At 38.6% G+C, this 27041-nt stretch overlaps 1 protein-coding gene across 7 annotated transcripts in view; it reads left to right on the top strand.

Annotated features, from left to right (window-relative positions):
- The window catches only part of UBE2U (ubiquitin conjugating enzyme E2 U), a 112296-nt gene that overhangs the window by 72838 nt on the left and 12417 nt on the right, over positions 1 to 27041 (top strand). For 5 of the 7 annotated variants that reach the window (XM_077120719.1, XM_077120716.1, XM_077120718.1 and 2 more), the window contains 2 exons: positions 2887 to 2981; positions 22086 to 22404. In XM_077120719.1, the coding sequence (XP_076976834.1) occupies positions 2887 to 2981; positions 22086 to 22267 (277 nt within the window). In that variant the 3' untranslated portion in view covers positions 22268 to 22404. Of the gene's footprint in view, positions 1 to 2886; positions 2982 to 22085; positions 22405 to 27041 lie in introns of those variants that run through there. The other 2 variants (XR_013159437.1, XM_077120717.1) reach the window with 1 other exon arrangement.

Genomic DNA, 27041 nt, shown 5'->3' with positions numbered 1-27041 from the left:
AACATAAAAATATAGGAAAAGCAATGCAAGCAGAAACCATTTTGTAAAATTATAAAAAAGAGACTGATGGAGAAAAAAGGAAAAAGACCCAAGTCACTAAACCAGGAGTGAAAGAGGGGACATCACTACAGATTCCGTAGATATTAAAGAGATTAAGAGGGAGAATATTATGAACTACTTTATGCCAATAAATTTAGCCATATAGCTGGAATGAATAAATTTCTTGAAAGACACCAACTACTAAAGTTCACTTGAAAAGAAAGAGATACCTGAATAATCCTATATCTAACAAATCTAATTTATAGTTAAAAGCTTCATACAAAGACAGCTCCAAGTCCAGATGGCTTCCCTGGTGAATTTTTCCAGGAATTTAAGGAAAAAATAATGCTAATTGTACATGAACTGTTTCAGAAAATAGAAGAAATGGGAAAATTCCTTAACTCATGTTATGCAGTCAGCATTACTCTGATAGAATAACAAAGAGAGTTAAGAAAAGAAAACTGCAGATCAATATTCCTCATAAGCAGTGCAAATTGAATCCAGCCATATATGTATATGTTTGTATATATGTATGTATGTGTTTTTTTTTATTAAGCTGCCAGAATGCAATATACTAGAAATGGAATGGCTTTTATAAAAGGAATTTAATCAGTTGCAAGTTAAAGTTCTAGTGCTAAGAAAATGTCCAAACTAAGGTACCAATAAGAGGTTACCTTTACTCGAGAAAGGCTGATGCTCTCTGGAACACCTCTGTCAGCTGGAAGTCATGTGACTGGTATCTGTTGGTCCCTTGCTCTTGGGCTCCATTGCTTTCAGCCTTTGTTTCCCATGAGGGTTCCTCACTTGGTGTCTGTGGGCCTTCACTTAGCTCCTCTGGGACACAACTCTGGATTCTGGCTTGCTTAGCATCTCGTGAGAAGGCACATGGTGACCTCAGGCCCTACATCTCCAAATATCTGGGTCTCATGTTGACTGTCAGCTCTGAAACAACTGATTTCCAAACATCTTCTCTCTCCAAAACGTTTCTTCTTTTAAAGTACTGCAGTAAACTAATCAAGACCCACCTTGAATAGGTGGAGTTACATCTCCATCTACTCAAAAGGTCACACCCACAATTGGGCATGTCACATCTCTGTGGATATAATCTTATCAAAAGTTTCTGTCCTACAGTATTGAATCAGGATTAAAAGAAACAGCTGCCCCCACAATGTTAGATCAGGATTAAAACATGGCTTTTTTGGGGTATACAACACTTTCAAACTGGCACAGTATGTATATATGTTTATGTAGGTATATATAGAGGATGATTCATCATGACTAAGTAGGCTTTATACCAGCAGTATAACCTTGATTTAATATTTGAAGAATCAACCAATGTAATTCATTTTATTAATAGAATTAAGAAAGAACCATATGATCATCTTAATGTATGAAGAAAAAGCATATGAAATATATTAACATCCATTCCCAGTTGAAAAAAATATGCATCAGTAGATTAGCTAATAGAAAGGCATTTTTTTCAACCTGATGAAACACATCTATAAAAAAGCTTTAGCCAATATCATATTTATAGTGAAAGATTGAATATTTTCCCCCCAAAATCAAGAACCAAGCAAGGATGTCTACTCTTACCACTTCCATGCACATTGTATTGGAAGTTCTAGCCAGTGCTGTAAAATCTGATAAGAAATAAAAAGCATAAAGATTGAAAAGGAAAAAAGCAAAATGACTTTTATTCACAGACAACATGACAATCTATGTAGACGATCTTAAGGACACCACAAAATATTCTAGTAAGATTTCAAGATACAAGATCAATATAAGAAATTCAATTGCATTTCTATATACTACAAACAACAATTAGAAATTGAAATTTGTAAAAATATTTTATAATAGGATCAAAAAGTATGAAATACTGAAGTATAAATATAATAAATATATAAGGCCATTAACTGAAAGTTACAAAACATTCCTGAGAGAAATGAAAGAGAATCTAAAGAAATAGAAAGATATCACAGGTTTATAGATCTGGAGACTCAATATTGAGAAAGTGACACTTGTCCCTAAAATGATGTATAGATTCAAGATAATCTCAATCAAAATTCCAACAGGCCAATATTTTAAGCCACACATTTGTAGTATTTGTTATGGCAGCCCTGAGAAATTAATACACCTTGCTGTATCCTGACAATGTTTTTATTACTCCTAAAATATTAATTCTATCTCTATTCTTATGCTTTTCTAACTACTATTCTTTTGGAAAGCACATATTGAAATATTTTTACTTTACCATTTACTTAGTGTTTAAATTTGCAAAAGTTACTAGAATGCAGTGTACCAGAAATAAGTTGGCTTTTACAATAGGGATTTATTAACTTACTATTTACAGTTCTTAGGCCATGAAATTGTCCAAATTAAAGTATGATACCTTCTCTGAAGAAAAGCAGCTGGAATATGGACACTCTGTCACATGGGAAGGCGCATAGCCAGCACCTGCTGGTCCTCCTTTCCTGGGTTTTGTTGCTTTCAGCTGCTGTTCCCGGGGCTCTTCTCTCTAAACTCTCTGAGTTTTTCTGTCCTTTATTCTCTCATAGATAGACTCCAGTAAAAAGATTAAGACCTACTTTGAATGAGGTGGGTGGGACACATCTTAATTGAAATAACCTAACCAAAATGTCCCACCCACAGTAATTCTGCACTCACAGGAATGGATTAAAAGAACATGGCCTTTTTAGCATACTTAGCACCCAGAATGGCACCAAATTTAAAGCTCATTGTTCTACTAAACCATTTCATTCGTATGGTTTTATTTTTTCTCAAAAAATAATAAATACTTCCTAAAACTCGTCTAAGAAATTTAAAAACTTTTTCTTTATCTCTTTCTAGGTTTGCTGCTTCTATGTCTCGGCTTAATAGAGAAAATAATAGGCCTCACAGAGCCAGTCACCCAACTGAAAGAACTTATCTCTGCCCAACTCCAGGTAAATAGAGTACAGCTTATTTTTTGTTTGTTTGTTTTTAGAACTAAAATGGCCAAAGCAATAAACTTAAATTTTTGTTGAAATACATTTTAATATGTGCGCCTAATGTTTGTATTATCTTTTGAAAGTTGTTTTAACTCTTTCTGGCTTACTGACTGAAAAATGCAGTCAGTAAATTATTTACATAAGAATTGGAGCTTTGAAAAGATTGAATCACTTACACTTTCAAGATCACTACTCTTTAATGGGTTAATATACAATTAGAAATCTTAAGGGCTAAGTTTCAAAGTATATAAAAGCAGCGAAAACTCCAACAAAATACTAATAAATAGATTCCTAAAATTCATTATAACTTCTGCGATATATGCAGTATGGTCAAAAAGAAAGGAATTAAGTTAAGTTTTTAGTGCTCTTTCAAAATTAATGTGTTTCAAAGAAACAGCGTTAGTTGTTGGGATAGATTGAGGGTGGGTCATGAGCAGGAGAGAGTTCATAAGTTATAATGCAAACCATCTGGAAAAAACAGAAAAGCATGATATTTGGTATCAGAGAACATGGGATTAGATCCCACCTCTATGACGTGATGGGAAAGTTACTTAACTTCCAAGTTTCAGTTTCTTCATCCTCAGCTAGTGCTGGGTTCATAGATGTTCAATAAATATTAGTTTCTAATATCCTGCTCTTTCTTACAACATTCTTGTAACTAAATGATTATATACATCTGAAAATTCTTTGTAAATTGGAAAACACTTTAAGTATTAGTGTTTTAGTTTCCTTGATTGATCAAGCAAATGCCATACAATGGATCAGCTTGAACAATCAGAATTTAGTGGCTCACAGTTTTGAGGATAGGAAGTATTCTCTCCTTGAACACTGTGGCATTCTGGGACTGGCTACCAGCGATCCTTGGTCCTTAGCTTGTCAATGGCAAGGCAAACAGTAGTGTCTCTTGCTCTCTCCCAGATTCCCTTGATGTTCAGCTGCTTCTGCTCCCTCTGTGGCTTTTTCTCTCTCTATCTGAATTTCATTCTTTTATAAAGGACCCCAGCAATAGGACTAAGACCCATTCTGATTGACATAAAAAAGGTCCTGCTTACAATGGGTTCACAATGACAGGAATGGATTATGTTTAAGAACATGTTTTTCTGGGGTATATATATAAGTGCCATGCGACCACATTCCACCCTCTGCACTGCAAAAAGACGTGTTATTTCTACATGAAAAATACATTAATTCCCTCACAACATCCCAAAGCCTAAGTCATTTCAGTAACAGTGCTAAGTACAAAATCTCATCTCAGTAAGTTACGGGTATGGTCTGCCCTGAGGCACAACTCCCCTCAGTCTGTGGACCTGTGAAATCATGAAAACAAATTATCTGCTTTCATTTATAATGGAAGGAAAGGCATAGAATAAATATCCCCATTCTAACAGGGAGAAATTGAAAGGAAAATGGGTCACAGGTTGCAAACAATTCAGAAATCTAATGGACAAATTCCATTAAGTTTCTAGGCCTGAGAGAAGTTTATAGATCAAGGTTTTGTCCTCCACGCCTGGTAGATGGGCAGCCCTACCCCTTCAAGTGCTTGAGCAGCAGCCATGCTTTCAAGTGCTTGAGCAGCAGCCATGCTTTCCCTCAACTCCAGGGCACAAGCCCCACTCTCTTCAAGCACTGCGGTGGTAGCCGTGTTCTGCTCTGGACATAGGCTCTACCATCTCTGAGCTTTAGGGTGTCAGTACTCTTCCCGAACAATAGGGTAGAAGTTTCATTCCCTCCAAACACCAGGGTAGATGACTTACCTCCTCCAAGTGCGGGGATGGACCTGTTCTTTCTGCATACATGGGTGGGCCTGCTCTTTTAGTCCAAGGAGATATCTTTGGCCCAGACCTTTGTTTCCGTGGCTCTGCCCTTGAAGCTGTTCTTCTTTCAGTTTGTTCCTTCCCTGTCCCTTTTAGTTCAGACTGGCAAGGAGTTCCATTCATAGAAATTTTACAAAAAAATCTTGTCGGTTTTGCATATAGTTTACAGGGCTCCAAACCATCAGACCAAAGGACTTTCCACAGATCCTTCCTGGATTACTGCGTTTCTGATCCTGACATCCATGGAAATTGCTGGCTGGTTCCATGTTCAGTTAAACCTTCACGTGAAGCCCTTTTCTTGTGATTTGCTTTCTGGTAGCTCAGGGAGTTCCCTGATAGAGTCACTTCTGTCCTGAGTCTTAGAGCACACTATCTGGAGAGGTTCAGAATTTTCCAAACCGTCAGTTTCTGGTTGCTTTGTACCCAGAAGTTCAGTTCTCAGCTTAAACCTTTCCTCTCACATTTCACTACAATCTGCAAGGAGCAACCTTCCACACTTAGCTTTGAAATCTCCTGAACTAAATATCCAAGTTTACTGCTTCAAAGTTCTGCCTTCCATCCAATATCAGATCTCAATTTCACCAAGTTCTATGCCACTTTCAAACAAGGATCGCCTTTTCTCCAGTTTCCAATAACACATTTATCATTTCCTTCTAAGGCATTGCTGAAACTACCTTTAATGTCCATATTTCTAACACATTCTGTTCATGACAAATTATTTATTCTCTAAGATGATATAAACTTTCTCTACAGCTCTCACCCATTTTTGAGTGCTCACAGTTCTTCCAGCCTCTACCCATCACCCAATTCCAAAGCCATTTCTACCTTTTTGGTATTTGCACTAAGTGCACTCTACCCTCCTGGTACCAAAATCTGTTTTAGTTTCCTGGGCTGCTCAAGCAAATACCATGAAATGGGTCAGGTTAAACAATGGGAGTTTATTGGCTCATGGTTTTGAGACTAAGAAAAAGTCCAAATCAAAGTGGCATCAAGGTGATGCATTCTTGTCAAAGACTGGCATTCTGGGGCTAGCTGCTGGCAATCCTCGGTCCTTAGCTTATCACGTGACAAGGCACATGGCAGCGTCTCCTGGTCTCTCCCTTCTCTTCCAGTTTTGTTCATGCTCAGCTTCTTGCTTCCTGTGGCTTTCTCTCCATCTGTCTGATTTTCATTATGCCATGAAGGACTCCAGATTAAGACCTGGGCCAACCCTTAACTGAAATAACCTCTTTAAAAGGTCCTACTTACCGTGGGTTTGCACCCACAGGAATGGATTACATTTTAAGAACATGCTTTCCTGGAGTACATAGAACTCCAAATCACCACAATTAGTTACTGTTTTACCTATCCCCTGTCCTTTAAACACAACAGCATTTAATTAATGCCAGGCACAAATAGAACCTGCATCTCAGTGATTCTCCAAAGGCCCCGATTCTATATCTCCATTCTTTGTCCTGACTCAATATCTACTTCTGATCATCCTCCTAGATTTCCTCCTCTAAATTTGCAATCACAGTCTTCTCCATTCAGTGCTGTTTTCTCCCAGATTTCTAGGCTCCTGCAAGAAGTTGAAAGACATCTTGTCTTCTCTAGCCTTACCTTTTGCTTCCTCCATGATTTCTCTACTCCTGTCCTCAATTTCTACATTTTCCTTTGAGAGTTTTGTGGTTGTTTATTATACAGCAATAGTAAACTAATGCAGGATATCAAAGGGAAGTGTGACTCAGAAAAGAACTGAACTTTAGGTTCCTCTTTTGCAAAGAGGGTTAGCATGTCATAGTTCAGTGAAAAACTCATATGGGTTATAGGAGATGGAAGTGAAAAAAGAAGCTATTATTCTCTACAAGCTTTACACATCAGGCCATGGCAGCTTCCTCAGACACAGCAGTTTCATATATCTCTCCACAAACTTCCACTAACAGATATTATGACTTCACAAATATCTCTATGAACTTATAATTTGTGTTCCCACTTTGGGCCAAGATGTTTGTAGCTCCTTGTGCTTTCCTATGAGCTCTGGATATTCCCACTCGTGTCAGTGTATCAAGTTAAAGCAGGTAGAAACTATTTTTCCAATTCTCCAGTTCTGGCCTTGCAGACTTTCACACACACACATACACACACACACACACACACACACACACACACACACCACCTCCCCCCACACATCTATAAGCTCCTCACTCTTGTGTTATTTATAGAAGCTCAGTCTTCCTAAATGGATCTAGACTAATTAATACAAGAGTAAATGGAAATAAACAGTTTGACAATAATCAGGGCCCACCAGTCAGACCATATGTGAACGTCTTCACTAATTAAATAATTTTAAGATTCTATAAATAAATTGTAAGAGAAAGAGCTTCCAGGATCCATCCTGAGAAAGTCCTAGGGACTACAAAACATAAAGCCATTAGAATTCATACTTCCATAATTTATTTTGTTAACATAATAACAAACTTTTTAATTGATTCCAACCACCAAATCAAAGGTTTCAGAGAGGGATTTATAACATATGAGATTTCCTGGAGGAAAGAAGTATAAAATAGTATTTATCTTTCTACATTGTAAGGAAAACTTTCTACATTTGTTTTTTATTATACTCTGCTAATATAACCAGGACTTCTTTTTATACTTCTTGGGAGTTTTTTTTGTTTGTTTTTTTTTTATTAATTAAAAAAAATTAACTAACACAATATTTAGAAATCATTCCATTCTACATATGCAATCAGTAATTCTTAATATCATCACATAGATGTATGATCATCATTTCTTAGTACATATGCATCGATTTAGAAAAAGAAATAGCAAGACAACAGAAAAAGAAATAAAATAATAATATAGAGAAAAAATAAAAATAAAAATGAAAAATACAAAAATATATAAGAAAAAAAAACTATAGCTCAGATGCAGCTTCATTCACTGTTTTAACATAATTACATTACAATTAGGTAGTATTGTGCTGTCCATTTTTTTTTTTTAGAAATCATACCATTCTACATATGCAATCAGTAATTCTTAACATCATCACATAGATGCATGATCATCGTTTCTTAGTACATTTGCATCGGTTTAGAAGAACTAGCAATATAACCGAAAAAGATATAGAATGTTAATATAGAGAAAAAAAATAAAAGTAATAATAGTAAGAACAAAACAAAACAAAACAAAAACCTATAGCTCGGATGCAGCTTCATTCAGTGTTTTAACATGATTACTTTACAATTAGGTATTATTATGCTGTCCATTTTTGAGTTTTTGTATCTAGTCCTGTTGCACAGTCTGTATCCCATCAGCTCCAATTACCCATTATCTTACCCTGTTTCTATCTCCTGCTGAACTCTGTTACCAATGACATATTCCAAGTTTATTCTCGAGTGTCGATTCACATCATTGGGACCATACAGTGTTTGTCTTTTAGTTTTTGGCTAGACTCACTCAGCATAATGTTCTCTAGGTCCATCCATGTTATTACATGCTTCATAAGTTTATCCTGCCTTAAAGCTGCATAATATTCCACCGTATGTATATACCACAGTTTGTTTAGCCACTCCTCTGTTGATGGACATTTTGGCTGTTTCCATCTCTTTGCAATTGTAAATAACGCTGCTATAAACATTGGTGTGCAAATGTCCGTTTGAGTTTTTGCCCTTAATTCCTTTGAGTAGATTCCCAGCAATGGTATTGCTGGGTCGTATGGCAATTCTATATTCAGCTTTTTGAGGAACTGCCAAACTGCCTTCCACAGTGGTTGCACCATTTGACATTCCCACCAACAGTGGATAAGTGTGCCTCTTTCACCGCATCCTCTCCAGCACTTGTCATTTTCTGTTTTGTTGATAATGGCCATTCTGGTGGGTGTGAGATGATATCTCATTGTGGTTTTGATTTGCATTTCTCTAATGGCCAGGAACATTGAGCATCTCTTCATGTGCCTTTTGGCCATTTGTATTTCCTCCTCTGAGAGGTGTCTATTCAAGTCTTTTTCCCATTTTGTAATTGGGTTGGCTGTCTTTTTGTTGTTGAGTTGAACAATCTCATTATAAATTCTGGATACTAGACCTTTATCTGATATGTCGTTTCCAAATATTGATTCCCATTGTGTAGGCTGTCTTTCTACTTTCTTGATGAAGTTCTTTGATGCACAAAAGTGTTTAATTTTGAGGAGTTCCCATTTATTTATTTCCTTCTTCAGTGCTCTTGCTTTAGGTTTAAGGTCCATAAAACTGCCTCCAATCATAAGATTCATAAGATCTCTCCCTACATTTTCCTCTAATTGTTTTATGGTCTTAGACCTAATGTTTAGATCTTTGATCCATTTTGAGTTAACTTTTGTGTAGGGTGTGAGATATGGGTCTTCTTTCATTCTTTTGCATATAGATATCCAGTTCTCTAGGCACCATTTATTGAAGAGACTGTTCTGTCCCAGGTGAGTTGGCTTGACTGCCTTATCAAAGATCAAATGTCCATAGATGAGAGGGTCTATATCTGAGCACTCTATTCGATTCCATTGGTCGATATATCTATCTTTATGCCAATACCATGCTGTTTTGACCACTGTGGCTTCATAATATGCCTTAAAGTCAGGCAGTGCAAGACCTCCAGCTTCGTTTTTTTTCCTCAAGATGTTTTTAGCAATTCGGGGCACCCTGCCCTTCCAGATAAATTTGCTTATTGGTTTTTCTATTTCTGAAAAATAAGTTGTTGGGATTTTGATTGGTATTGCATTGAATCTGTAAATCAATTTAGGTAGGATTGACATCTTAACTATATTTAGTCTTCCAATCCATGAACACGGTATGCCCTTCCATCTATTTAGGTCTTCTGTGATTTCTTTTAACAGTTTTTTGTAGTTTTCTTTATATAGGTTTTTTGTCTCTTTAGTTAAATTTATTCCTAAGTATTTTATTCTTTTAGTTGCAATTGTAAATGGGATTCGTTTCTTGATTTCCCCCTCCGCTTGTTCATTGCTAGTGTATAGAAATGCTACAGATTTTTGAATGTTGATCTTGTAACCTGCTACTTTGCTGTACTCATTTATTAGCTCTAGTAGTTTTGTTGTGGATTTTTCTGGGTTTTCGACGTATAGTATCATATCGTCTGCAAACAGTGATAGTTTTACTTCTTCCTTTCCTATTTTGATGCCTCGTATTTCTTTTTCTTGTCTAATTGCTCTGGCTAGAACCTCCAACACAATGTTGAATAATAGTGGTGATAGTGGACATCCTTGTCTTATTCCTGATCTTAGGGGGAAAGTTTTCAATTTTTCCCCATTGAGGATGATATTAGCTGTGGGTTTTTCATATATTCCCTCTATCATTTTAAGGAAGTTCCCTTGTATTCCTATCTTTTGAAGTGTTTTCAACAGGAAAGGATGTTGAATCTTGTCAAATGCCTTCTCTGCATCAATTGAGATGATCATGTGATTTTTCTGCTTTGATTTGTTGATATGGTGTATTACATTAATTGATTTTCTTATGTTGAACCATCCTTGCATACCTGGCATGAATCCTACTTGGTCGTGATGTATAATTCTTTTAATGTGTTGTTGGATACGATTTGCTAGAATTTTATTGAGGATTTTTGCATCTATATTCATTAGAGAGATTGGCCGGTAGTTTTCTTTTTTTGTAATATCTTTGCCTGGTTTTGGTATGAGGGTGATGTTGGCTTCATAGAATGAATTAGGTAGTTTTCCCTCCACTTCGATTTTTTTGAAGAGTTTGAGGAGAGTTGGTACTAATTCTTTCTGGAATGTTTGATAGAATTCAGATGTGAAGCTGTCTGGTCCTGGACTTTTCTTTTTAGGAAGCTTTTGAATGACTGATTCAATTTCTTTACTTGTGATTGGTTTGTTGAGGTCATCTACGTCTTCTTGAGTCAAAGTTGGTTGTGCATGTCTTTCCAGGAACCCGTCCATTTCCTCTAAATTGTTGTATTTATTAGTGTAAAGTTGTTCATAGTATCCTGTTATTACCTCCTTTATTTCTGTGAGGTCAGTAGTTATGTCTCCTCTTCCATTTCTGATCTTATTTATTTGCATCCTCTCTCTTCTTCTTTTTGTCAATCTTGCTAAGGGCCCATCAATCTTATTGATTTTCTCATAGAACCAACTTCTGGCCTTATTGATTTTCTCTATTGTTTTCATGTTTTGAATTTCATTTATTTCTGCTCTAATCTTCGTTATTTCTTTCCTTTTGCTTGCTTTGGGATTAGTTTGCTGTTCTTTCTCCAGTTCTTCCAAATGGATAGTTAATTCCTGAATTTTTGCCTTTTCTTCTTTTCTGATATAGGCATTTAGGGCAATAAATTTCCCTCTTAGCACTGCCTTTGCTGCGTCCCATAAGTTTTGATATGTTGTGTTTTCATTTTCATTCGCCTCGAGGTATTTGCTAATTTCTCTAGCAATTTCTTCTTTGACCCACTCGTTGTTTAGGAGTGTGTTGTTGAGCCTCCACGTATTTGTGAATTTTCTGGCACTCCGCCTATTATTGATTTCCAACTTCATTCCTTTATGATCCGAGAAAGTGTTGTGTATGATTTCAATCTTTTTAAATTTGTTAAGACTTGCTTTGTGACCCAGCATATGGTCTATCTTTGAGAATGATCCATGAGCACTTGAGAAAAAGGTGTATCCTGCTGTTGGGGGATGTAATGTCCTATAAATGTCTGTTAAGTCTAGCTCATTTATAGTAATATTCAGGTTCTCTATTTCTTTATTGATCCTCTGTCTAGATGTTCTGTCCATTGATGAGAGTGGTGAATTGAAGTCTCCAACTATTATGGTATATGAGTCTATTTCCCTTTTCAGTGTTTGCAGTGTATTCCTCACGTATTTTGGGGCATTCTGGTTCGGTGCGTAAATATTTATGATTGTTATGTCTTCTTGTTGAATTGTTCCTTTTATTAGTATATAGTGTCCTTCTTTGTCTCTTTTAACTGCTTTACATTTGAAGTCTAATTTGTTGGATATTAGTGTAGCCACTCCTGCTCTTTTCTGGTTGTTATTTGCATGAAATATCTTTTCCCAACCTTTCACTTTCAACCTATGTTTATCTTTGGGTCTAAGATGTGTTTCCTGTAGACAGCATATAGAAGGATCCTGTTTTTTAATCCATTCTGCCAATCTATGTCTTTTGATTGGGGAATTCAGTCCATTGACATTTAGTGTTATTACTGTTTGGATAATATTTTCCTCTAACATTTTGCCTTTTGTATTATATATATCATATCTGATTTTCCTTCTTTCTACACTCTTCTCCATACCTCTCTCTTCTGTCTTTTTGTATCTGACTCTAGTGCTCCCTTTAGTATTTCTTGCAGGGCTGGTCTCTTGGTCACAAATTCTCTCAGTGACTTTTTGTCTGAGAATGTTTTAATTTCTCCCTCATTTTTGAAGGATAATTTTGCTGGATATAGGAGTCTTGGTTGGCAGTTTTTCTCTTTTAGTAATTTAAATATATCATCCCACTGTCTTCTATCTTCCATGGTTTCTGCTGAGAAATCTACACATAGTCTTATTGGGTTTCCCTTGTATGTGATGGATTGTTTTTCTCTTGCTGCTTTCAAGATCCTCTCTTTCTCTTTGACCTCTGACATTCTAACTAATAAGTGTCTTGGAGAACGCCTATTTGGGTCTAATCTCTTTGGGGTGCGCTGCACTTCTTGGATCTGTAATTTTAGGTCTTTCATAAGAGTTGGGAAATTTTCAGTGATAATTTCTTCCATTAGTTTTTCTCCTCCTTTTCCCTTCTCTTCTCCTTCTGGAACACCCACAACACGTATATTTGTGCGGTTCATATTGTCCTTGAGTTCCCTGATACCCTGTTCAAATTTTTCCATTCTTTTCCCGATAGTTTCTGTTTCTTTTTGGAATTCAGATGTTCCATCCTCCAAATCACTAATTCTATCTTCTGTCTCTTTAAATCTATCATTGTAGGTATCCATTGTTTTTTCCATCTTTTCTACTTTATCCTTCACTTCCATAAGTTCTGTGATTTGTTTTTTCAGTTTTTCTATTTCTTCTTTATGCTCAGCCCATGTCCTCTTCATGTCCTCCCTCAATTTATCAATTTCATTTTTGAAGAGGTTTTCCATTTCTGTTCATATATTCAGCATTAGTTGTCTCAGCTCTTGTATCTCATTTGAACTATTGGTTTGTTCCTTTGACTGGGCCATATTCTCAAGCTTCTGAGCGTGGACAGTTATCTTCTGCTGCTGGCGTCTGGGCATTTAGTCAGGTTTCCCTGGGTGTCGGACCCAACAAGTTTGTAAGATTTTTCTGTGAAATCTCTGGGTTCTGTTTTTCTTATCCTTCCCAGTAGGTGGCGCTCATGGCACACGTTTGTCTGCGGGTCCCACCAGTAAAAGGTGCTTTGGGTCCTTTAACTTTGGAAAACTCTCGCCGTCCAGGAGGTTCGCTAGCCGAAGCGGCTTGGAAGAGTGCCAGCCGGCCCGGGGTCCGAACGCAGGGAGGGTCGCTGGCCCGCGCAGCCCGGGAAAGCGCCCGTCCGAATTTCCTAGTCGGCCCAGGGCGCGAAGCGTGGCGGGAGGGCACCAGCCGCAGTGGCCCGCCCGGGAGAGTGCACGTTCCCGGGGAGTCACGGGTTTGGAAGGGGCTCCCACCCCCCCGTCACCGTTCTCCGCGGCCTGGGGATTTCCGATCCAATTCTCTCAGTTGGTCCGGGGGCTGTGCGTGGTGTGGGCGCCAGCCTCCGCGGTTTGAGGGGACCGCCTGTCCAATTCTCCCAGCCAGCCCGGGAAGGGGGAAGGGAGTGACTCCAGCCGCTTGCCGCCCCGCCCGGTGAAGCCCGCGCCCCTCGGCGATCTCACCAGAGTGGGTTCTCTCAGCCAGCCAGCCGTTCCAGGATGGGGTACGCTGTCTTTTTTATCTCTGTCGTGGCTTTGGGAGCTGTTCTGTATCGTTTCTACTCCCCTAATAGCTGTCCTGGAGGAGAAACTAAGATCCGCACGTCTTACTAAGCCGCCATCTTCTCTGGAAACAGGAATGAATTCTTGATGCATGCACGTGGCCCAAGTACTCCACAAGCTCTGGGCGCGTAGGTCCCATGAGAAGAAATTGCTTGTTCTTCCTGTGGTTGTGGTGCCAGTGGCTGCATAGTCAACAGATCAGCTGAGAATTGTCTTCCTCTGGGTTTATACTCACAACAAGATAAGCACTAGGCAAGCAAAATGATGATGCTTTCATCAAATTCTACACTCAGATGTTCTTTATCAGTTGGCAAAAGGTAACATTTTCATGGAGGACTCTCCTTTAATGCAGTTGAAAGTGTGATCATATGCACGTGGCCCAAGTACTCCACGAGCTATGGGCGCCTCCTCCGTGGGTTCCACATGAAGAAATTGCCTTCTTGGGAGTTTTTAACAGATAAGTAACTAAGAGAGCAAATGGTCAAGGCAGTAGCTCCCAGCATTCATTCTACCCAATAACTGGTATCAACTAGTCATGATAATCCCATTTCCCTTGCCAGTGGCTAGTGTCAGAATGAAATGTGACATAATCCTGTTTGAGGGAAAATATACTGGGGGCTTCAAGCGATAATATTCCTATTTTTAAAAATGAGACTAAGGAGAAAAGACTCCCTTTTTTTCCCCTCTGGATTGTTGACATGTTTGAAGCGAGGGCTAGAATGGTCACAACTATCTTGCTACAAGCCTGAAAGTAAAGATGGCACCAAAGATGGTAAAGCAAAGCAATGGGAAAAATCTGTATCCTTAATGACATGTTCAGTCTCCATTGCATTCAAACTTGCCCTCCCTCTGGCCTTCCTCTCAACTGAGCTACAATATCCACGGGCAAGTTATTGCAGGTCACTCAGCTTCAGGATCCTCATCTGTGAGATAAGGATAATAATACATGCCCTCTAGGAGGATTGTGCCTAAATTAGGTAATATTATACACGTAGACTGCTTAGCACAGCATCTGGAGCACTGTAAACACTGAAGTGTCATCTGATTAACTCTAAACTTGTCAAGTCCCCTTATTGCTTTATGCCTTGGAATGTTCTATTTTCTCTAAGGGCTCCCTTCTTTGTTTACAGAATTGTTCCTCAACTAATTGCAAACCTGTTTTTACTTTTTCTGGGAAGTTCTTCTGTTATTTTCCAGACATAGTGACTCCCTCCTTGGGTTTCTGTTGAACTTATGAACATCTTTTCCCTTACGTATTAGCACTTAGCAGGAATTTAGTAAATACATGTTTTGTGTATGTTTTAATTAGAGAAGTTTAATTTTACAGAAAACTCATGCATGAAATACAGGGTTCCCACATACTACCCTATTAATAACATTTTGCTTTGGTGTGCTACATCTGTTGCAATTAATGAAGCATATTTTTATAATTACCATTAACTATAGTCCATGGTATAACTTAGGGTTTACCCTTTCGTGTTATGCAGTTCCATGGATTCTTAAAAAATTTTTTTCAATAATACTAATACAAACTAAAATTTCCACTTTTAACTACTTCAAATATATAATTCAGTGGTGTTAATTATGTTCACAATGTTGTGCTACCATCACCACCATCCATTACCAAAACTTTACAGTCAATCCAATTAGAAACTCTGTGCAATTTAAGCATTAACGCCCCATTCCCAACCTACAACCTGGTAGCCTATATTCTAGATTCTAACTCGATAAATTTGCTTATTCTAATTTTTTCTTATCAGTTAGTTCATAAAATATTTGTCCTTTGGTATCTGGCTTATCTCACTCAACCTGATATCTGAAAGGTTCATCCGTGTTATCTTATGTGTCAGAACTTCAATTCCTTTTAGGACTGAAAATATTTCATTGTATGTATATACCGTATTTTTAAAATCCATTTGTTAGTTAATGGACATTTGGTTTGCTTCCGTCTTTGGGCAATTGTGAATCATGCCACTATGAACATAAGTATGCAAATATTTGTTCAAGTTCTTGCTTTCAGTTCTTTTAGGTATATACCTAGAAATGGGAATGCCAGGTCGTATGATAATTCTGTACTTAACTTTCTGAGAAACTACTGAACTGTCTTCCATAGCACCTGAACCACTTTACCACCAGCAATGAATGTGTGTTCCTATTTGTCCACAACACTTGTAATTTTCCATTTTTAATAGTAGCCATTGTAGTCAGTGTGAGAAGTTATCTCATCGTGGTTTTGATTTTCATTTCCCTAATAACTAACGATGTTGAGTATCTTTTCATGTTATTGGCCTTTTGTGTATTTTCTTTTGAAAAATATCTGTTCAAGTCCCTTGCCCATTTTTTGGGGGGGGCGGGTGTTTGGTTTTTGTTGTTGATTTGTAAGATTTCTCTCTTTTCTCATCCTGGATATTAAACCCTTATCAGATATGAGGCTTCCAAATATTTTCTCCTATTGTGTAATTGTCATGTTACTTTCATGGTAAAGTTCTTTGTTGTATGAAAGTCTTTTAATTTTCATGAGGTCCCATTTGTCTATTTTTTTCTTTCATTGCTTGTGCTTTGGGTGTTGTGTTAGTCAGGGTTCTCTAGAAAAACAGAACCAACAGGAGATATCTATAAATCTGACATTTATAAAATTGTCTCATGCAACAATGGGTATGCGAGGGTCCAAATCCATAGGGTAGGCTGTGATACTGGCAACTCTGATGAAGGGTATCAACAAATTCCATGGGAGAGGCTCACTGGCTGAAGAAACAGTGAAAATTCTCTCTTATCCCTTAAAAGTCTTCAACTGATTGGATCAAACCCAGCTGATTGGGTTATCTCATTTGCAGGAGATATGCCCTTAGTTGATCCTAGATATAATCAGCCACAGCTGCAATCAGCTGACTGATGACTCAGTAATCCAGCCTCTGGTTTATTAACCAACCATGAAATATCCTTGCAGTAAAGGTTAGGCTTGCCTGACTGGACAGCTAGGTACCATCACCTGGCCAACTTGACACCAGAACCTAACAATCACAGGTGTAAAGTATAAAAAACCATTGCTTAAACATAAGGTCCTGAAGATACTTCCCTATGTTTTCTCATAGAAGTTTGATAATTCTGGCTCTTATAATTAGGTCTTTCATCAACTTGGAGTTGATTTTGTATATGGTGTGAGGTAGGGGCCCACCTTCATTCATTTGCAAATGAAGAGCACCATTTGTTAAAGAGATATTCTTTACCAATTGAGTGGTCTTTGCCCCTTTTCAGAAATCAGTCAGTCAGAAATGTGAGGGTTGATTTTTGAACTTTCAATTTGATTCCATTGTTTTATACTTCTGTCCTTATGCCAGTACCATACTCTGGTAATTTGAAGCTGTATGTACCCCAGAAAATCATGTTCTTAAACAAAATCCATTTTTGTGGGTGCAAACTCATTTTAAGTAGGATCTTTTGATGAGATTACTTTAGTTGAGGTGTGACCTACCTCATTGAAGATGCATCTTAATCCTATTAATAAAGTCCATTATAAATAGAATGAATTCAGACCATGAGAGAGAAAGGCACAGAAGGAAGAGGCTGAAATCAGTGAAACCTGGAAGAGAAGTTAGAGACCAACAGACATTGCCATGTGGAAGAGGAGCCAAAGATTGCTGGCAGCTGATCTTCAGAAAGAAAGCACCATCCTGAAGTGCCTTGATTTAGACGTTTTTTGGACTTTCATCATGAGTGAATAAGTTCCCATTTTTTAAACCAAATCATTTCATGGTATTTGCTTGAATAAGCCTAGGAAACAAAACAGATTTTGGTACCAGGACTATTGCAAATACCAATAGTGTGGAAATGCCTTTGGAATTGGGTAATAGGAAGAGGCTTGAGGAACTGTGAGCCACCTCAGGAAAAATCACTTCAAGGGAAGAATCATGGAAGCTGAGATCTGGACCAAAGACAACTTCTCAGGCCAAGAGAGTGTGCCCATGCATGTACGTGGATAGGGTAATTCTGCCCCGGTACTTGGAGAGGGTGGATCTTCTGCCTCATTGTTTAGGTAGAGTGCTACCACCCCAGTGTTCTCAGAGGTTGAAGCATGTGCCCTAGGAATTGCAGAGAGTCTGTCCACCATTCCAGGTTCTCAGAGGGTAGAACCTATTTTCCAGGGATTATGGAGAGTCTGCTTACCATCTCAGTGCTTCACAAGGATAGAACCTACACCCTGGCATTTCAGAGGAGCCTGACTGCTATCCCAATGCCTGATGAGGGTGGAGCATTCCTTCCAGTGTTTGAAAAGAGCATGGCCACCGTACAAACACTTGGAAAGGATTGGGGCTGTCATTTTTATTTAAATTTTATAGAACCAACTTTTGGTTTTGTTGATCCTATTTTTTTTTTAAATTCTCTATTTCTTTTATCTCCACTCTGATCTATTTCCTTCTTTTTTTTGCTTGATTTGGATTTAGTTTGCTCTTCTTATTATTCCAGTTTTGAAGTTAGGTCTTGGTTTGAAATCTTTCTTCTTTTTAAATCTAAGCATTTAGAGCAATCCATTTGCCTCTCAGCACTCACTGTCTCAGCATTTAGAGCAATACATTTGCATCTCAGCACTCCCATAAGTTTTGGTATGTGCATTTTTGTTTTCAATTGCTGCTAGATATTTTCTAATTTCACTTGTGATTTCCTCTTCAATCCATTCATTGTTTGAGTACATTGTGTAATTTCCATATATTGGTGAATATTCCATTTCTCCCTCTATAATTAATTTCTAGCTTCATTCCTTTGTGATTGGAGAAGATAGATTGTATGATTTCAGTATTTTTTGATTTATTGAGACTCGTTTTGTGACCTAGAATATGGTCTATGTTGGAAAATAGTTCATGTGCACTCAAGAATGAATATTCTGTTATTGGGTGAAGTGTTCTGTATATTCTGTTATCTTTAGTTAGAGTATTGGCCAAGTCTTGTATTTCCTTATTGATTTCTGTCTAAAATGTCTATCCATTATTGAAAGTGTTGTATTAAAGTATCCTGCATTTAATGTAGAACTCTCTATTTCTCCCTTCAAATCTATCAGTATTTGCTTCATACATTTTGGTTGCTATTAGCATAGTTTGTTTGTTTCCATCTTTTCTCTTTCAGTCTACTTATTTCTTTAAATTTAAGGTGAGTCTCTTGTAAACAGCATGTTGTTGGGCCATACTTTTTTTTATCCATTCTGTCAATCTCTGCTTTTTGACTGGAGAGGACTTTCTTCTGCCATTTTGCTATTTAGTTTTTGTAAGTATTATACCTTTTTAATCCCTCATGTCTTCTGTTAATGCCCGTTTTCATATTTATTTGATTTTTGCTATTGTATCATATTTGAGTTCCTTCTCTTTTCTCCATGTATATATTTTTTCTATATTTACCATGGGGTTAAAATTTAACCTCCTAATAAAATAGCAATCATATTTAACTTGATACCAACTTGACTTCAGTATCATACAGTCATATCGTATACCCTTCTCTCCCCACATTTTTTGTATTTGTTACAAATCATATCTTTGTACATTTTAAGTCCTAAACCATAGATTTATTCATAGTTTTTATGCATTCACATTATGGCACCTTTAGGAAATAAGAAGTGGATTTACATACCAAAAAATAAAATGCAATCGTACTGGCACTTATAATTACCCAAATAGTTACTTTATCAGGGGTCTTTATTTCTTTATGCCATTTTGAACCACTGCCTAATGTCTCTTCCTTTAAATTTGAATAACTCCTTTAAGCATTGCATTCTGGGCAGGTCTAGTGGTCATGAACTCTTTGCTTTTTTTGTGTGTGTGTATGCTCTATGGCAGGGTCACATTTCATTATTTTTCCATGTGAGTATCCCATTATTGCAGCACCATTTGTTAAATTTTTATTTGTTTGTTTTTTGGGAAATGCACAGACGAGGAATCAAACCCAGGTCTCCCACATGGCAGGCAAGAATTCTACCACTGAACTCCTCTTGCACCCCTCCCTTAGCTTTTGTTTATCTGGGAATGTCTTAATCTCCCTCATATTTTTTAAAGAGAGTCTCACTGGATATAACATCCTTGGTTGGCAATTGTTTTCTCTCAGCACTGTAAGTATTTCAACACGCTACCTTCTTGCCTGCTGGTTTCTGATGAGAAATCGGCACTTAATCTGATTGGGACTTCCTTGTATGTATCATGTTTCTTTTCTCTTGCAGCTTTCAGAACTCTTTCCTTGTCTTGCGCCTTAAACAACTTGATCAGTATGTGATTGGGTATATTTTTCAAGTTTATCCTGTTTGATTTTTTTTCCTGGGTTTCTTGCATATGCATAGTCCCATCTTTTGCTCAATTTGGGAAATTTTGTCATTTATTTCTTTGAATATGCCTTCTGCCTCTTTCTTCTCCTTCTAGGACTCTTAATAACATGTATACTGGTATGTTTGATAGTGTCCCAGAGACATCACAGACATTTTGCTTTTTATAATTCTTTTTTTTTTCTTTTTGCTCCTCAACCTGACTCATCTCAATTGTCTTGTCCTTGAGTTCACTGATTATTTCTTCCTCCATCTCCAATCTGCTATTGAAGCCCACCTGGGAATTTTTTTTTTCAGTTACTGTGATCTTCAACTCCAGTGGTTCTATTTGGGTCCTTTTAAAAAATTCTATCTCTTGATTGAGATTCTCATATTGTTTTCTCATTGGTTTCCTGATGATCTTTAGTTTTTTTCTCTGTATTTTCCTTCATCTCCATGAGCATATTGACTGTTTTCTGGATGTCCTTAAGTTCTTTCTCTGTATTTTCCTTCATATCCTTGAATATACTGAATATCATTTTTTAAAAGTCTTTTTCCAGTATGTCCACAGTCTGGTCTTCTTTACTGAAGTTTTCTGAGTTTTACCTTATTCCTTTGAGTGGGCCAGCATTTCCTGTGTCTTTGTGTGTCTTTTGTTGCACACCATACATGTTTAAAAATATTAACTCTTAAGATTTATTCTCTGAGATATCTTTTTCTTGAGTTTGTACCAACTGGTGAGATGACAGAGATTTTCTTGAGTGTCAGAAGCTAACAAAACCAAGAAAATTTGAGCACAGAACATCTCTTACTATCTTTGCACATTGGTTTTGCATTGGCTGGTGCTCTCTATCAGAGTTCAGCCCTCCTATCTGTCAGGTCGGCCCAAGATGAATGCAAAATGCAGGGTGCTCCCTGTCTTTTGTGGGCCTGTACTTGCTAGAGGTTTTAGGAATTCCCCTTTTTAAAGGCATTTGAAAGCCTCTCTGCTTCCCAAGAAACAGATCTTCTCCCTCTCCCAAGTCTTCTACTTTAGGACTTAAAGCCTTTGCCCCAGGTCATCTACCTCAATTGTTTTTTACACTGCTTTCTTGTCTTAAGTTGCTTTTGCCTGGATGTCTAATTCTAGGGAGAGGGCATACTGGAGAGGAGTTTCCCAAGTCAGTCTTTCCCAGCCAGATTAAAGCCAGGGCCCCTCAAAGGGAGTGCTGGCTGGCTCCAGTCTGCCCTAGGGAGGGGACTTGGGAAAGGCCAGGAAGGGCACTGAGAGCTTATTCCTCACCTCCCCAAAGCTGTGCTTTCTTGTCTCTCCTGCCAATATAGCCCTTCAACTATCTTCTGCAGCTCTGAGGCAGCATACCATATTTAAGTCTCTTCTATTCCATTGCCTTTGTCTAGTGCAGGGTGGAACATTGTCTGAACTCAGAACTCTAGCCCCCAGTGATCAAAAGTAGCTAAGCAAAAGCAGTGATCAACAATTGCCTCCCCCCACCTCCCATCTCCAGGTTCTTAGGACAGTGGAATTTTATGTTCCTCTCTAACAAGGAACCAGTGGCTGGACCCCACTGCTGCCTGCCACAGAAATAGGGAATGGTGCCAGTAACCACCAAATGGAGAGAGCAGTTTACTGGTGTTTACCGTAGTTCCCAGCCTTTTCTCCCCACTCTTCTCTGGATGCTGTACAGTGTTCTACTAGATGCTAGAGTTTTGAAATATTTGATTCAGACAATTCTTGCCTATTTAATAGTTGTTCTTGTGGAGGGACTATTTCCTACTTTGCCATCTTCCCACAATTCCCCCAGTAAATAAATACTTAATGATTCAATTAATAAAGTTTTTTAAAAAGGCGAAAAAGTAGAAAGAATGATTTATGACAAAAAAGTTAATTGTAAAATGTGAATGTTATAAGTTTGAAAAGGATGCTTGAATTCACTTAGATGACCTTAGAGCATTATGCTACAAATACAGGAGCACTTCTCTTTTCATTTTTTTTTTCTGCCATGTCTATTAAATTTCTGTTTTTCATATTTCACATCATAGATCAGACTTCTCTTGGGTCACCAACTGAAAGAGATTTTGTCACAAAAATCGATAGAACAGGTGGGAGCTGGAACAATGAAACTTCACCAGAGGATGAAGCCATTGATAGTTCGTGGGAAGAAGAAGTGGATGATCTGGTCACCTGGGCCAGTACTCTCAATACAAATATCTTTGAAGACTAAGCCTAGTGCTCCAGAATTAAAAAAATTAACAGCCACAACCACATCTTGAATTCATAGAGTAAATTTGGGAAGCTCTCAGAACTTGGATTCCAGTCTTTTCAAGTTGCAAGTACAAATACAAAATACAAATCATTGAACATATGGCTTTCAATTTTTTGAGCTCTACTCTTTTGTTTGGAACTAAGTTAGTCAAAATAGGGGAACTCATCAATGTATTACGATCAATGGTATTAAGCTCACACAGCTGTTAAGAAAGTTTTGGGAAGGCAGGACATGGTCAAAAAGAAGCTCAGACAAAAGGGGAGCACTTAGGAGTTTCAGAGGCTTAACAATATCACAATTAAAGGATCTACACTTATATCTACATCTCTTTGGTTTCTTGCCTTGTTTCTTCTAAACTCAGTGTATGAGTTGTCACCTTCCTCCACTTTCTTCTACTATTTTCTCCCAGAATACATGCTCTGTTTCCTCTTAGACCTTTACCAGTCATCCCTTCAGTTTCTAATATCTTCATTTTCTCCCTCTCCATTTGCTGTGTTGCCTTAGCCTGTAAATGTGCTCAGGTCTTTCCTGTTCTAAAATAATTCTCTGCCTTGACCCAGTATCTCCACTTCTCATTCATATTTTTTCAGTCAGACATTAATAGTCTATCATTTGTTCTCTTTTTTCATGACTTCACTTCAAATTTGCACCCACTGCCCAGTAAAATCTATTTTGTTCATAGCACTCCACTAAGATTTTCTAGGATCATCAAAGAGTTCCATATTGCCCAAACTTCACAGATGCTCTATCTTACTGGTCCTGTAGGTTGTACTTGCTGTTACTAAACATTTCCTTTTTTTTAATGCAATTGTACTGAGATATAATTACATACCACATAACCCATCCAAAATACGCAGTCAGTGGCCCACAGCGTCATCACATAGTTATACATTCATCACCACAATCAAAACAGAAGTAAAAATAAAAAGAAAACACAAGGTGTGCCAGGAAGACGGTAGAATAGGATTGGTCGAGTTCACTCCTGCTCCAAGGAACAGCAAGAGAAGTGACAGAAAAATGACTGGGACAGCAATTCCAGGATATAAGTGACCTGGGAGGGACTTCTACACCACATAGGGAGGCCCTGGTTGCAAAAACTCAAGAACTAAGATGTAGTGAACTGGAGACCATCCAGCTAGTGCAAACAGTCTAATGTGCTCCTTTCCAAACGGAGGCTGGGAGCCCTCAATAGTGTATGGACAGGGAGACAGAGACCAGGAAGTAAACCAAGCCACATTCCTTGAATGGAGTAGGTTCACATGGGCCGGCCCCACCGGGCGACTCCCCACACATCCCACGTACCTGAACACCATTAGGCACACCCCCCATGCTCCAAGTACCCCCACCCGACCCTCCTCCATGCATCCCCGCCCCATGCACATTTGCCTGCCTGCCCGAGCATGACTTATCCCTCCTGTGCAAGTGTACAGTTTGCCCCGCCCCTCCTGAAACCTGCACACACATGTCCAGCCCCTCAGCCCCCACCTCCCCCTCCCTGCGCCCTGCAGGTGGTCACCTGTGCATCCAGGTTGCAGGTGTTTACCTTCATACCTGGACCACCCCCACCCCCAAACCATACAGTTGCGCAATCCTGCCCTGCCCCTTGAGCTCTGTGCAAGTGTACATTAGCATTTGGCCCCCTGAGACCTGTGCATACCTGCCATGCCCCTCCCACCTTTGGGCAAGTGCTGACCTGTGCATCTGGGCACCTCCCCTGTTCCACTGCCACTGAGCTCTGCACACCTACACACAAGTGCCCTACCTCCCAGACCCAGCAATATTCTCCCCACATGCCCAGCAATATCCTCCCACCGGACACTCACATATCCGTGCACCAACCTCTTGGCCCCTGCATCTTAGACTCCCTGCTCTGCACATGTGCACACCGTTGCCCCAGTCCTGGCACAGGTATCCTGATCCCACACCTGGCAGGTGCTCACATGCACATCTATGCCACATAGCCCCCGCATTGCACATACATGCACCCCTGCCCCACCACCCTGCACCTACACACCCAAGCCAGGACTCTACCTGCCTGACAGCACCCACCCATGTCCCACAACCTCTGCGACCTGTGTGCCACTCCTGAACACACATGCATCCACATTCCGGTCCCCCAGACCCCTTCCCCTGTGCAAGGACTCACCTCTACCCTACCTTCCTTGTTCCCCAAGCTCTGTGCCACATACCCTACACCCTGATACCCATGACCCCCACACTCCATGCACCAACCAACATCCTGCCTGCACACTAGCCCCTGGTGCATCCACATAGCACCCCCATCTTCCTCCTTCCATGCCCTACCTCTGTGTCCCAATACCGCACCCTGCTCCTGTGCTCCAAGGCCTGCCTGAGCTATACCCTCACATCTCCCGGGCCACACCTGCACAACTCTGCTCCCCGCATCCCACACTCATAGGCACCAGTGTACTGTCCCTGACCTGTACCTATATCTAAACCATAATTTGTCACTGCACTGTTGTGCCCCGCCCCACGCCCCACATCCTGCTCCACACCAGTCCTGCAAATACAAAACATTAGACTACTGAAGGAAATCAGCTTCCAAAGTAAACCTATCAAGATATTTACATGCCTCAACAGAAGATCACTAAACATATGAAGATGCAGACAGATATTACCCAGCCTAGTGACAAAATCTAAACACCAGAGGAAATACAGACTTTGGAATAACTAATCAAAGATGTTCATATAACTCTACTAAATAAAATCAATGGGATGGCTAATGAACATAAAGGAGATCAAGAAGACACTAGAAAAGCATAAAGAGAAATTTGAAAGAATAAATAGAAGAATAGCAGATATCACACAGATTAAAGATGCTCTAGACCAAAAAATATATATACTAGAGATACACAACAGCAGACTTGAAGAGACAGAAGAAAGAATAAGTAAACTAGAGGACAAGACAACTGATTTTGAATATACAAAAGAGCAAATGGCAAATAAGATGGAAAAATTTGAATTGGATCTCATGGAAACGATGGACAAAACAAATCACAGAAATATTAGAATCATCAGTGTCCCAGAAGGAGAACAGTAAAGGGCTAGGAAGATTAGTTGAGGATATAATGGGGGAAAACTTTACAACCCTTATAAAAGACATAAATATGCAAATCAAAGAATCCCAAGGAACGCCAAATAGAATAAATCCGAATAGGCTTACCCCAAGACACATATTAATCAGTTTGTCAAATGTTGAAGAGAAGCAGAAAATCATGAAAGCAGCAAGAAAAAAACTATTTACTACATACAAAGGGAAACCATATATGACCGGGTTTGGACTACTCAACTGGTGCTATGGAGGCAAGGAGGCAGTGGTATGATATATTTAAGCTCCTAAAAGAGAAGGACTTCCAGCCAAGAATTCTATACCCAGCCAAATTGTTCTTCAAAAGTGTGGGTGAGGGCAGTGCAATGGTGGCTCTGTGGCAACGTTCTCACCTGCCATACCGGAGACCCAGGTTCATTTCCCTGCCCATGTTAAAAAAAAAAAAAAAAAAAAAAGCTAAAGTGAGTTCTGCTGTTGTTGTCTGAAAAAAAAAGACAGGAGAGGGGTGAAGTATGGAGGAGGGCACAGAATTGAAGAGTACCAGTAAGGGTAACTTAAAGGATAAAAAGAAAAAAGAGGGAAAAGATTATATAGATCTGAAAAATAAAATCCAAAGGATAAGATGGTGGGTTCAAGAAATGCCTTTACAGTAAAAACTTTGAATGTTAGTGGACTAAACTCATCAATTAAAAGATACAAATTGGCAGAATGGATTAAGAAATAAAATCCAACTATATGCTACTTACAAGACACTCATCTTAGACACAAGGGTACAAATAAATTGAAAGTGAAAGGCTGGAAAAGATATTTCACACAAGATGTAACCAAAAGAAAGCAGGAGTAGCTATACTAATATCAGACAACTAGACTTTACGTGTAAAGACATCATAAAAGACAAACAAGAACACTATATTATTAATAAAAGGGATAATTCACCAAGAAGAAATATTAATCATAAATGTTTATGCTCCCAATCAAGGAGCTCTAAAGTACAGGAAATAAACATTGGCAAAACTGAAAGGAGCAATAGACATTTCAACAGTAATAGTAGGGGAGTTCAAAACAGCACTCTCCTTTATAGATAGAGCAACTAGACAGAGGATCAACAAGGAAATAGAGAACTTAAGCAATTTGATAAGTGAATTAGACCTTAGACCTAACAGCCATATATAGGTTGTTACACCCCAAAACACCAGGATATATATTCTTCTCTAGTGCTCATGGAACATTCTCCAGGATAAATCAAATGCTGGTGCACAAAACAGATTTTTATAAATTAAAAAAATGAGAACTTTCACAAATATATGGAGATTAAATAATGCACTCTTAAACAACCAGTGGGTCAAAGAAGAAATTATCAGAGAAATTGGCTGCTATCTGGAGACGAATGAAAACAAGAACATAGCATATCAGAACTTCTAGGATGTGGCAAAGGGTGTACCGAATGGGAAAGTTATTGCCCTAAATACCTATATTAAAAAAGAATAACAAGCAAAAATTGAGGACTTAACTGCTCACCTGAAGGAGCTTGAGAAAGAACCGCGAACTAACCCTAAAGGAAATAGAAGAAGAGAAATAACAAAGATTAAAAGCAGAGTTAAATGAATGGGAGAACAAAAGAACAATAGAAAGAATCAATAAAAATAAAAGTTGGTTCTTTGA

Source organism: Tamandua tetradactyla, chromosome 11 (assembly GCF_023851605.1).
Source record: "Tamandua tetradactyla isolate mTamTet1 chromosome 11, mTamTet1.pri, whole genome shotgun sequence".
Taxonomy (NCBI): domain Eukaryota; kingdom Metazoa; phylum Chordata; class Mammalia; order Pilosa; family Myrmecophagidae; genus Tamandua; species Tamandua tetradactyla.
The sequence above is the reverse complement of the archived record's forward strand: the minus strand, read 5'-3'. Positions and strand labels throughout refer to the sequence as shown.